The sequence below is a fragment of the Balaenoptera ricei genome, chromosome 16, assembly GCF_028023285.1.
Source record: "Balaenoptera ricei isolate mBalRic1 chromosome 16, mBalRic1.hap2, whole genome shotgun sequence".
NCBI lineage: Eukaryota > Metazoa > Chordata > Mammalia > Artiodactyla > Balaenopteridae > Balaenoptera > Balaenoptera ricei.
Genome location: NC_082654.1, coordinates 121119312 through 121132430, shown reverse-complemented (window position 1 = coordinate 121132430; position 13119 = coordinate 121119312). Strand labels below are relative to the sequence as shown.

Genomic DNA, 13119 nt, shown 5'->3' with positions numbered 1-13119 from the left:
TGTGGCTGATAACTGCGTGGAGGCCTTGGGCTGTGTGGTATCAGTTTGACCTATAGAGGAGCTGAGACAAAAGTCAGCCATGCAGATGGTTAGCCCTACCTGTGTTTCAGACCTCGGATAAAAATGCTGGACACTGAGCCTCGGGTGAACTTACTTGATTGCTTATACTCCATGCACGTTATCACAAGTTCTTGTTGGGGGAAATAAGCGCTGTGTACACAACTCCACTGGGAGGGGACAGCTGGAAGCTTGGTGTCTCCTGGACCCTGCCCTATGCCCCTCTTCCCCTTATTGATTTTAATTTGTATCTTTTTGCTATATTAAACTGCAACCCTGAGTAAAATGGCTCTTCTGAGTTTTATAAGTCTAGTGAATCATTGAACATGAGGGTGGACTTGGGGACCTCTGAACTGCAGAGGTTCATTCATATTATTTCATGTATATGAAATATTGAATTATTTCAGTGTTGAGTAGCATTCCAAAGTTTGTTCATTCCCCAGCTGAGCCGGTTGCATCTAGCTTTTGGCAATTACAAATAAAACTTCTATAAACATCTGAGAACAGGTTTTTGTGTGAACATAGGTTTTGATTTTACTTGGGTAAAAATACCTAAAAGTGGGATTGCTGGGTTATATGAAAAGTTTAACTTTATGAGAAACTACCAAGCTGTTTCGCAAAGTGGCTATACCATTCTGTACTCCTCCCAGCTACTACTGTATGAGAGTTCTAATTGCTCCTCATCCTCCTCAATATTTGATATTGCCAGTTTTCTTTTTCTTTTAATTTTAGCCATCTTAATAGGTATGTAATGGTATCGCATTATAGTTTTTCTTTCCACTTCACTAATAACTAGTGATGTTGAGTATCTTCACGTACTTATTTGCCATTTGTATATCTTACTCGTTAAAGTATCTGTTCAAATTTTTTGCCCATTAAAAATTTTTAAAAATTATTGAGGTTTGAGAGTTCTCTAAATTTTCTGGATACCAATCCTTTATCACATATGTGTTTTGCAAATATTTTCTCCTAGTCTGCGACCTTTGGAGAGGAATTTTTAATTTCAACAATGTTTAATTTTTAATTTTATGGGTTTTATGGATTTTAAGAAATCTTTGTCTAACTCAATGTCATGAGAATTTTCTGTGTTTCTAAAAGTTTTTTAGCTTTTCAAATATTTTACATTTAGGTTTTTGATTCATTTTGAATTAATTTTAGTGTATGGTATGAGAGATGGATCAAGGTTCTTTTTTTGGTGTATGAATGTCTAATTGCTCTAGCACTATTTGTTGAAGGGATTATCCTTTCTCCATTGAATTACTTTTTTACGTTTGTCTATCAATTGACTATATATGTATGAGTCTGTTTCTGGACTCTCCATTTTGTTCTATTCATCTATCTGTTTACTCTTTTGCTTATGTCATGCTGAGTTGATTAATGAAGCTTTACAGTATAGTCCTGAGGTAAGATACTATGAGTCTTTTAGTTTTTTATTTTCAAAATTGTTGTGAAACAAAATTGTTTTGGTTGTTCCGGTTTCTTTTTTTCTTTTTTTAATTTTTTTAAAATTTATTTTTATTTGTTTATTTTTGGCTGCATTGGGTCTTCGTTGCTGTGTGCGGGCTTTCTCTGTAGTTGCAGCGAGCGGGGGTTACGTTGTGATGCGCGGGCTTCTCTTGCGGTGCCTTCTCTTGTTGTGGAGCATGGGCTCTAGGCACGCGGGCTTCAGTAGTTGTGGCTCGGAGGCTCTAGAGTGCGGGCTCAGTAGTTGTGGCGCACGGACTTAGTTGCTCCGTGGCATGTGGGATCTTCCCGGACCAGGGCTCGAACCTGTGTCCCCTGCATTGGCAGGTGGATTCTTAACCACTGCGCCACCAGGGAAGCCCCTGTTCCAGTTTCGTTACCTTAACTTATTGATTTTAGAATCAACTCGTTGATTGCCAGCATCAAAAAATTTGCTGGTATTTTGATTGAGATTACTTTGAATTTGTAGATCAACTTGGGGCTAATAGAGTCTTCTAATACATGTTTATGGTATATCTCTTCACTTATTTAGGTCTTCTTTCATTCATCAGTACTTTGTAGTTTTCAGCATGGAGAGCTTGTACATATTTTATTACATTTATACATATTTTTATTTCTTTGGGTGCTGTTGTAAATGGTACTTGTTTTAAATTTGGATTTCTAACTTTTTGTTTCTAGTGTATGGAGACATAATTGATGTTTGCATATTGATCTTGTATCCTGCAACCTTGCTAAACTCATTTATTAAAGTTCTAGAAGCTTTTTTGAAGGTTCTTTATGATTTTCTATATAGACAATCATGCCATTTGCAAATAGAGGCAGGCTTATTTCTTCTCTTTCCAGTCTGTATGCCTTTTATTTCTTTTCTCTTATTGCACTTTCTAGGACTTTGAGTATGTTGTTATTGAATAGGAATGGTGACAGCTGATGTCCTTTCCTTGTTCTGAATCTTTGGGGGAAAACATTTAGTCTTTTACTGTTAAATATGATGTTAGCAGTAATTATTTAGTAGATGCATTTTATCAGGTTGTTTAAGTGCCCTTCTCTTCCTGATTGGCTGAGAATTTTGTGAGGAATGAGGGTTGGATTTTCTCAAATGTGTATTTTTTGCATTTGTTGATGCTATCATATTTTTCTTCTTTAGTCTGTTGATCTGTTGAATTATACTGGTTGATCTTTCAATGTTGAATCAACCTGCATTCCTGGAATAAACCTGCATTGGTTGTGGTGTCTTATCCTTTTTATAAATTACTGAATTTGATTTGCTAATATTTTGTTGAGGATTTTTGCATGTATGAGGGATAATGAGTTTTCTTTTCTCGTAATTTCTTTGTCTGATTTTGGTATCCAGGGTAATGCTTACCTCATAAAATGAGTTTGAGACTTTCCCTCCTGTTCTATTTGTGTAGATTTTTTTCCCACTTTTTTTTTTTTTCCTGTTTAGTTTCAGCTTTGGTAATTTCTTTTGACCTGTCTTCAAGGTTATTGATTCTTTCCTCAGCTGTGTTAAGCCTGATGAGCTGGCCAAAGGCTTTTAAAATTTGTTACTGCAGTTCTCGTTTTCAGCATTTCAATTTCAAAAATAGATGTTTTTGTATGATTCATAGAACAGGTAATGGTAACCCAACATGCAGGCACTGCCTTGGTGATCAGGGAAGTCACCCCCATGGCTAGGCTTATAATTTTTGATTGAATGCCAGCTATCATTGGCACGGTAATAGAGATATAAGTATACAGTATTTATGCCAAGAAGTAGGCATGACTCTTATTCCATTCAGCTGTTAACATGGGAGATTGAATCAGTCTTGCTTGAAGTTGATGAGGATTTATGTTTTTTTGTTGTTGCTCTGGTTACCTTCAGTGTATCATCAACTGTAAATACTTCTATCATCACCTCATGCTTAAGGTGAGAGTTGGTTTGCTGTAAAGTTTAACTCAATATTTTTACTCCACCTCTATGTTTAAGCCTTACTTGTATATCTGAGAATCAGAGAGGCTCTCTCTGTACTCTTTTGTTCCTTCTCTACTAGTAGAGTGCTGTTACTTATTACTGGGAGCTCGTTTGCGTTGTGGTAGGCTAGGGCCCTGGGAACTCTAGCTTTGTGGTGGAGGGCATCGGGCCTTATTTTTTGTCCTAGATCAGCGTTAGTTTTAGACAGGCTCTGTTTCCTTCTCTTCTCTGTAATCCTGCTTTTCCCCTGATAATAGTAGACCTTTATTGTTTGGGGCCAGGATGATTTCCTGTCCCTCTCTCAGGGGTAGATATTAGCCTCTAATTTGAGGGAATTATAAAAATTTGAATCATAAAACTACCAGAAGAAAATACAGAAGAATACCTATGTATTTTCTAAGCATGGCTTAAGGTCAAAACAAATATTTTAGCATATTTGTGTAAAAACTTAAAACTAGTGAATATCAAAAACAAAGTACAAGTGGGGAAAGAAACATCCGTGAAAATTTAGCTGTGAAAAGCAAATGAAACAATTGATTTTAAGATAATTTTTGTAATTTAGAATAATTGAAAAATGGATTTTTAGCCATTATAAACAAGGAAGAATATAAAGGCATGCAAGGCAGAGGTTTCTAATATAAAGGTTACTTGTAATGCAAAGTACCTCAAAAATTCCTCCATTTGGCGTTAGTTCTGCTAGGTTATTTTAATACGATAGTTTTAAGAGCAAATTTGGAGAGAAGAGGAAAGAAGCGATTCTACAAGGATGTTTAAAAACTGTTGTTTAATTGGGAAGTCTTTTGGTCTGTATTATTAAGTTTGTATGTATTAAATGATTGATATGTATATCTTCTGTGAGAGCTTTGAGATAGAAACTTTCTGGCTAAAAACATTTGTTTTCCTAAGCAAAATTACTTTTGTCAATCCTTTAACATTTTTCAGGTTTGAACCTAGCATGTATCAGGAGAGTGTACTTTGCTGCTTGCTGGATTATTCAGAAGCTTTGGAAGCAAATTTTTAGGAACTTTATTGATTATGTTAGCCTCTACTTTTTATGTATGATTCCTAGAGAAGCAGAGGGGTTTGCCCAAAGTGTACAGTAGTTAGCAGTAGAAGTAACTTAGACTTCGGTGTGACTCTTGCTCTTTCATTAAATTACATTATGTGACTGATAATTTTAAGTTTGCTATATTTGTGATATATATCTTAAAATACCCGTTTGTAAATGGCTCTATGGCATGGAGATTGACCAGTTTTAACCTAAGTGTTTTTGCATACTTTGTGAAAAGAGAAGTTGGCTAGTTTTCTGAATATTTCTCTTGGCCATTTAATCTTAAATAATATCAAAATGTGCCCTGAAGTAGCAGAATGTTTTGGGGACGTTGATTTGATTTTTAAGTTTGTAGTTAAAGTTTTTTCCAGGTCTCTTTTTTATGTGTGTCAATTTTGATTTTTAAAGAAAAAATCTAGGGGCCTCCAAATACTGAGCTTCTGTGAACATAGGCCTTGGAATTGGAACACTATTTTATACACGCTTTAATTGAATAAATAAATTATATGTAATAGTGAAGCACACGTGGAGCCAGAAGACAATGCTTTCCTTTATATAGAGTAATTTATTTTTATTGGATATTTATGTTTTGTAGTATGTTATAAATCTCATTATATGTAATCAATCATGTGGCTTTTTCTAGAAGATGCCAAAGAAAAGAATGACTAAAGATTTCCCGTATTTCACTGCTAGGTCTTGTTTTGTTTTGGTTTTGTTTCTTTGAAGCCAGATGCCATTAATTTAAGAAATGTGCCTCAGAGCTGTGTGTACTTGACCGTGAAGTTTCATCTGTGGGGAGGAACTTCAGTGGAGTAATAAGCATGCTGTGATTTTGAGTCAGTATTACTTTATTTATTTATTTATTTGGCTGCGTTGGGTCTCCGTTGCTGTGCGCGGGCTTTCTCTAGTTGCGGTGGGCGGGGGCTTCTCTTGTTGCGGAGCACGGGCTCTAGGCGTGCCGGCTTCAGTAGTTGTGGTGAAAGGGCTTAGTTGCTTCGCGGCATGTGGGATCTTCCCGGGCCACTTTTTAGCTTAGGTTTTACTTTGACTTTCCCTCATTTGTAGCTTTAAATACAAGTATAGACGCTTTTTTACTTAATTAACTTTAATGGATATAATAAACAGAGCCATTCTTTGGGACTTTTAGCTTTGCCACTACTGACACACGTGGTAATAGTGAAGGCTTGTGAGAATAATACATAACCCTTTAGGAACCTGACCTGTTGATAAATGAAGGAGCTAATGTAACAATTGAAGATGAAAAGTGCAAACTGCCATCTAGCATATGCATATTTTAATGGTAGTTAATAGTGGAAGCATTTGTGTGAGGGGTGACAAACAAGAAGTCCTATGGGACACCCCGGGAAGACTCTTGCTGTATGCTCAATGGCAACTTTTCATTTATTCTTTTTCTTATAGTTGCTCATTCTATAATGAGAAATTTTCAGTGCTATTATGTTCATTCTTTCTAAATTAAAAAAATTATCATTGAAAATCATATTTGAAGTCTCATTTTTAATAGAGAAATGTTGAAAAGAAGTGGTGGGTTCCAGCACATCCAGAATTTGAATTGGAAACTAGGTAACAAATGTGGAGGCCCAGTAGAGATTTCTTTATTTCTCCTTCCTTCCTTTCTTTTCACCCTCTTTTCGTCTTTCTCCCTCTTGCTCCTTCCACGTGGCATCAAGAAGACAGTCAGAAAGTTATGTTTGTATGTTACCTCCATCAAAGACATTATTTGAGACTGTTCTCTTTGGAATACCAAGAATAGACTGGTGTTTAGCATATATACTTATAGGATCATTTTGGGGTTTGCATTAAATTGGTAATTTGGTAACAGTGAAAGTTTTTCTTGTGAGTTGTAACCCTTTCTCTGTATCTCTTCTTTAGAAATTATCCTCAGGAACCACCTTGCTTTTCTGGTGAAGCTCAAGTTTTATGAAGGCTTTACATTGTACTTCCATGATGAAATGAGATAATATATGTAAGACATTGTTTTAAAGGTGATGAATAACCCTGTGGAAAGAACATGAACTCTTGTTTATGACCCTCAATTGAGAGATTCTAAGTTCCTCTTAGTTGGGTTGGATTTAGAAAAAGGTACATTTTTTGCGATGTTCATTCGTTAATTCAATAACATGTATTGAGTGTCTATTCTGCTCAAGTCTTAGTGGATGCTGGGAGTATTGTTATGAATAAGATAAGTTGTCCTTGCTTTTATGGAGCTTATAGTCTGCCAAGGGAGACAAATATAAAACAGTCTTTTACACAATAAATGTTATAAATACAATTGTGATAAGTACTAAGACAAATGGGAAAAGTTTTGAAAATCCATAATTGGGGATTTGATAGTCTTGGAATCAGATGGCTTCCTTAAGGAAGTGACATTTGAGTTACTTTATCATTATCATAAATGTGGTTGAGGAATTCAGTTTAAATAAGTGCTTAGGGAAATACCTAGATAAGTATTAGTTAAGGTTTAATAATAAGCATGATAACAAATTTATATTCCATTCTATTCTTGGTCTTCCGTTTGCAGAATTCAGTTGAAACTCCTGGCTTTCTTCATTTTAACATTGGCTTCCACAGTTCCTAGATATACTCATATAGTCTGAGCTCATAACCCAATCCAGTCTTTACATTTGGCAGTAAATAAAAGCCTCCAAATTATAATAGATTTGAAAATTATTTGTTAAAATGCACTAAACTTACCTTGTATTCCATTCCAGGAATACTTCCTTAAATATTAAACAAACCAAGGCATTTCTATTGTCTATCTTTCCAGATAGACTGAACTTCTTAAGGACAGAGAGGCCCTATCTCCAGAACCTTGCAGGATGTGAGACACATAGTAAGTGTAAAATAAACAAATCATAATAATAATGTGTGTTAAATAAGGAGGAAACAACTTGGCAACTGACCTTCTTGTTTCATTTAAGTTACTTTTTAGCATAATACAGAGGCTTTGAATCATAAGGTCTGGTTTTGAATTCCAGTTCCTTAATGTGTATTCCCAGGCAACTAATTAAACTTCTGTAAACCTCATCTTCTTCATCTTTAAAATAAAGATTTATTTACATGCGATTACATGTGTAAAGTACTTCACATAGTGTCTGGCACATAGTAAGTGTTTCACAAATATTGTGGCTAATATTATTACAAGATACAGATCTTACTTGGCTTACGGTAGGGTTACCTCTAGATAAACCCATCAGAAGTTGAAAATATCCTAAGTTGAAAATGCATTTAATACACCTAATCTTCAGAACATCATAGCTTAGCCTTGCCTACCTTCAGCATGCTTAGTATACTTACATTAGCCTACAGTTGGGCAATATCATGTAATATTGATATATTAATATCACATAGCATATTTTATAATAAAGTGCTGCATATCTCATGTAATTGATTGAATCCTTTACTGAAGTGAAAAACAAAATGGTTGTAAGTGTATATCAGCTGTTAACCATTGTGATTGCATGGCTTGACTAGGAGCTGCAGCTTGCTGCCATTGCTCAGCATCAAGAGGGAGTATCGTACCACCCTTACTAGCCTGGGAAAAGATTAAAATTCAGAATTCAAAGTAAGGTTTCTACTGAATGCATATTGTTTTCACATTGTCCTAAAGTTGAAAAATTCTACATCGATCCATCCTTAAGTTGGGGACTGTCTGTACATGCACTAAACTTTTTTACCTATTTGTTTTATCTGTGATGTTTAAAATATATACCTATAGTGATGCAGGATACTGGTATGTGTTAGAGCAGAAAGTTGGCCCTTTCTATAGTTAAACCAAGTGAAAAAGTAAAAAATTAATAACTAGTTGTTTATGAAACTAAATTTGATGAACTACTAATTATTGATAATTAAGTGGGTAATTGTGGCACTTATCATTGTAATGAATACATTGTCTTCCTTTATAAGTCAGGTTTTTTAATAAACCAAGTAGATTTTATAAATAAATTTTTGTAGACTTTTAAAAAACAAAACGATCCCCCATTTTATCTTGTATATAGATTAAGATAATTGGATGTACGAAATTTGCCTGAATTGATGTGTATGTGTGTGTGTGGATATACTTAATGTACATATTTGGATTTGGGGATGGAAAGAGTAGAAGATCTAGTCTATATATCTAAATTTTCAGCTTCTGTAAACTTAGTTATTTTAAGTACTTCTGTGTCACTGTCTTCATCTATATAGTGAAGTACTATAACTTACAACTATAGTATTATAACTTCTTTTCTTTACAGTTACTAATCCTGGCATTTTCTGAAGATCTTTATGAAAGTAAAGGATGTAAGGGAACCAACTGAACAAACAAATATTTTAAGGTTTCTAGTCTGACTTTAAATTTATTTTTATTCCATGTTATTTACAGTTATGAGTTGCTGGCAAAAATAATGTAAGTACAGTTGACTATTGAACAACTCGGGGGTTAGGGGCGCTGATCCCCAGTGCAGTAGAAGATCTGAGTATGACTTTACAGTCGGCTCTCAGTGTCAGAGGTTCTGCATCTGTGGATTCAACCAACTGGATGGGGTAGTACTACAGTAGTACTTAAAGGGAAAAAAGCCTGCATGTAAGTGGACCCACGGTTCAATCCCATGTTGTTCAAGGGTCAACTGTACTCCCTGAAACAAAGCAAAAAAATGCCAGCAAACAAACAAAAATCCTTTAAGGCCGTTTTATTTTGCACTTAAAAAAATTCACTTCAAGTTTCTCCAAAAGCAAAACATCCACACATTAGTGATTTGTTGTTGTTGTCATTGAACCCTAGGTACTGGTTGTAGTCAAGGGATTCGTAGACTGCTATCTGGAATATAGTTCTAAGAATATAAGATGTTTGAAAATGTTATGAAGATATATGGCCTTATGAAAAACTTTTTGTTTTTGCATTTGAAATGTTTTGATTGATTTGGTTGATTGACATGCTTTTCAGAGCACTTGAAAGGACAGCATTCTACATATAGAGAGGGTTCCTAGGGTCCATTTAGAGGAGCTTGCCTACAAAATTAAAATCAGCTGGCAGTCTTATGTAAGGCAACAGGACAACCTAGACTCTAAAAATATAATTTAGTGAATGGTATTTATGTGATAATAGTGTTATTTGCATCTCTTTTCTCAAACGACTTTATATTTTCTCACTTGCTCCCAGACTATCACTGAGATTAGGAAGCAGGCAATTTCAGTTGTAGCAATTGTGTCATGCCAGAGATAACAAAGCAAGTCATTGATAAATTGGTATCTGAATTTAGATCTTCTTACTCTGTTTTTTTCTCTTTCCACATGTTAGATTATCTTCAGCAGGTTATTTTACTGGCTCCTTAATCCACATTGAGACTTTAGAAATCTTACTCTGTAGTTCTCAAGGTAATTTGCTAAGTATTATACAGTATGTACTAAAAGAGTGGACTTGGAAATAAGATGGCACAAGTAAAATTAAATTTGTCTCTCAACTTGCCAGTATGCATTTCTAGATATGGTTTTCCTTTGTTATCTATTACAGTTCTACATTTGGTCTTTAGAGTAGCAAAATTAGACAATGATGATTAAAATCTGTCTTGTAATTGTGGTTTTTAACCTGTTAGCTTCGGCCATGTATTTTCCATTTCAAACAGCTCAGCTTGGGTGTTGTAAGAAAGCAGATAAAAGCCTTATGTCTATTTTAAATATTCAAATTTCTAGTGTAAATTCCTTTAAAAAGGTAACTTTTTTTTGGTGGAGGCTTAGAAAAATCTTTAAGAAACCGAAATTTAGAAAAAGTTTTTATTGGACTAGAAGAATTTTGGGAGTTGATGTAATCACTAGTGGCCGTGAAAAAACCCCACAACTGGGATTTTGAAAACTACCTTTTAAAAAACACTATAATGCATGTCTGAAATCGAACTTCTCACCGACATCTATAGAGGTTTGGTTTAGAAGAATTGAAGGGTTAGATCAAAGAAGGAGTAATTGTTCTAAGTTGGAGATCTGTACGTGTATGGGTTACAAAGTCCTGTTATGATTGGACGGGAAGTAAACATAATTTATTTTCCTGAACTATGATTGGCTAAAATCCTTTTCTTTCCACGGTATTTTCTAACAACTGAATCCGGAGCCTTTCCCTGTTTTTATTATCCGATCAGTGAGTTTGGCGTACGTACTAGTACTAAAAGTACTCAAATTGGTGCAGAGACTGTGAATTTTAAGAATGTTGACAAAAAGCCCTCAACCGGATGTTTGGCTTTCTTACAATAAAGCAGTAGCGAGGTGTAAATCTCTGAATAGCTCAAACCCGTAATGAGCATCGCCCCAAAACAGGAAGAATGAAAGGATGACAGTGTTATCTTCATTTTAAGAATGTTGACAAAAAGCCCTCAACCGGATGTTTGGCTTTCTTACAATAAAGCAGTAGCGAGGTGTAAATCTCTGAATAGCTCAAACCCGTAATGAGCATCGCCCCAAAACAGTAAGAATGAAAGGATGACAGTGTTATCTTCATTTTCATTTAAAGTCGTGGACTGTGTTTCTGTCGTGACCGAGTTCTGTGGGCTTAGTTTTCAGTTGAAAGTGTTGCTCTGTTTTGCTGCTGGGACTACGGGACTGTTAATTCAGGCAAAATTGAGGCTAACTCAGACTGCAGGCGCCATGTGTTCTGAAAAACATCACTCTGGAGATGCGGCTTTTAACCTTGAGTTTGTTTTGTGACCCAGAGTGGAACCAGCACGCTTCACTTTCACCTCACCCCCAACTCCCCCACTTCTCAGGGAGCGACGAGTAGAGAGGTGGACGTCAAACACTACGTTTCTGAACGACTGCACTCCCTTCTCCCGCCCCGCTCTCTCTTTTTTTATCCTGGCTGGTCCCGCAGACGCTGCTGCAGCGTCGGGCACTACTTTCCGTCTGCGGTGGTTCCTCCGACCCTCTCCCGCGGCTCCCTCCCCCAGCCCGCGCCGGCGGAAGGAGACGCGCGGCGCTCCCTCAATCACGCTAGTGGATGGGGAGGCGGAGTAGTACTGGCCGCGGCGCGGTGGCAGTACCGGCCGGCGCTGCCTCGGGGCCTGAGACGGCCGTGTGGAAATTTCTGTCCGTTTCTTTCTTTTATTTGTGGAACTGCAGCCAGAGGCTGCAAGTCGGGGAGTCCGGGGGAGTGTTGAGGACTGTGAGAGACCGAGGTCGCTGTGCCCTTCTGGGCAGAGCGGCCGGTGCGCCCCCGAGCCTGCGCTCGTTCGCGGGGCCGCCGCCTTCCCTAGGTCAGCTGTCCTCGGCATGGGCGGCCGGTAGGAGCGGGGTTTCGGTGATTTCCTGGCAGCTGAGGAGGCAGCGGCCACTTCGGCAGCGACGGCTATGGCGGTGGAGACGCGGCCGGAGCTGGTGGGGAAGCGGTTCCTGTGCCTGGCGGTCGGCGAAGAGGCGCAGCCGGAACGCGGGGAGAGCGGACGCTGCTGGCGGGGCTGGCGAGCGGGGGTTATCCGAGCGGTGTCACATAGGGACAGCCGCAATCCCGACCTGGCGGTAAGAAAGCAAACTCCCCTCAGTCTCCCGCCCGCGGCCGCAGCCCCACCCCTTGGTCTCTCAGCCGCACCTCGTGGGGTTACCTCTGGCACCTGGCTCAGCCCGGCCAACTGGCGGTCACGCCCCTCTCCTGCGCTCTGGGCGGGTTTGCCCACGTGCGCTGCCAGGATCGCCTCCTCCCCGCGAGGAGCTTCCCCAGCGGGGGCGGTGACCCCCTCGGGACTCCCCGGCGCCCGCCCGGGCCCTTTGGCCGCTATCCGGGAGGGATTCGGCCGCGGCTTCCCCTGCGGCGCCCCGGCGGCCGCGGAGACCTTACGGAAAGGCGGGGCTGCCAGCCGGGTGCTGCGCGGGTGGGGGTGGGGGTGGGGGTGGGGGGCGGACCCCTCGCTCGTGGCGGTAGGGGGCCAGCTTCACCTGCCTCTCTGTGTGAAAGTCTTAACAGTGCAGGCGTTGGAGACTGAAAACTTATCCCGTAAGGTTGCTGAAGGGGAGGGAGAAAAGGAAGGAGACAGATCTCTGGTTTTCCAGTCTGTCCTGGGATTCGTGTGTGTTTTCGAGGCAAAGGCCCTGGCGGTGGCGGGTGCCCTGATTCAACCTTTCTCTACAGTAGATGCTTGGATTTCTAACAGAAAACGATGAAAATGAAAACTTTTGGTTTGGAGGGCGATGGAAATTAACCTCTCCCTCCCTCCCTCCCTTCTTTCCTTCCGTTTGTTTTTTCCATAGTGTTGTGTTTTTTTGTTAGAAGGGAATAGTGCTTTAAAGTCATCCATTCCTGGGTTTTATATGATTTTAAATGAAGCAAGAAATATTGTAAGTTAAAACGTTTAAGACTCTGCAGAACCTTAAAGTGTCTTTTTCTTTGCTTGCTTTCCCTTACTTGTGATACTGCCAGTGTTTTCTTTCAGTAGTGTAGGAGTGTGCAAGATTCTGAGACGGGATATGCTGTTAGTGTTCCAATAACGTTTTCACTGGGGGACATGTTGGAGTTAGGGAGCCAAGGAGAGGCAAGACATTGACTAGGCTTTGAAAGATTGACTTATGAATACATAATCCATGAAATTTATTGGTAATACTTTGGGGTATTTAATTTTTCAGT

General features: G+C 38.7%; 1 protein-coding gene across 6 annotated transcripts in view; it reads left to right on the top strand.

The window, feature by feature from the left end:
• The window catches only part of JMJD1C (jumonji domain containing 1C), a 316251-nt gene that overhangs the window by 49640 nt on the left and 253492 nt on the right, over nucleotides 1-13119 (top strand). For 4 of the 6 annotated variants that reach the window (XM_059899594.1, XM_059899595.1, XM_059899593.1 and 1 more), the window contains exon 1: nucleotides 11547-12020. The exons of 1 other annotated variant lie outside the window; for it this stretch is intronic. In XM_059899594.1, the coding sequence (XP_059755577.1) occupies nucleotides 11853-12020 (168 nt within the window). In that variant the 5' untranslated portion in view covers nucleotides 11547-11852. Of the gene's footprint in view, nucleotides 1-11545; nucleotides 12021-13119 lie in introns of those variants that run through there. One more of the 6 variants, XM_059899596.1, reaches the window with a different exon arrangement.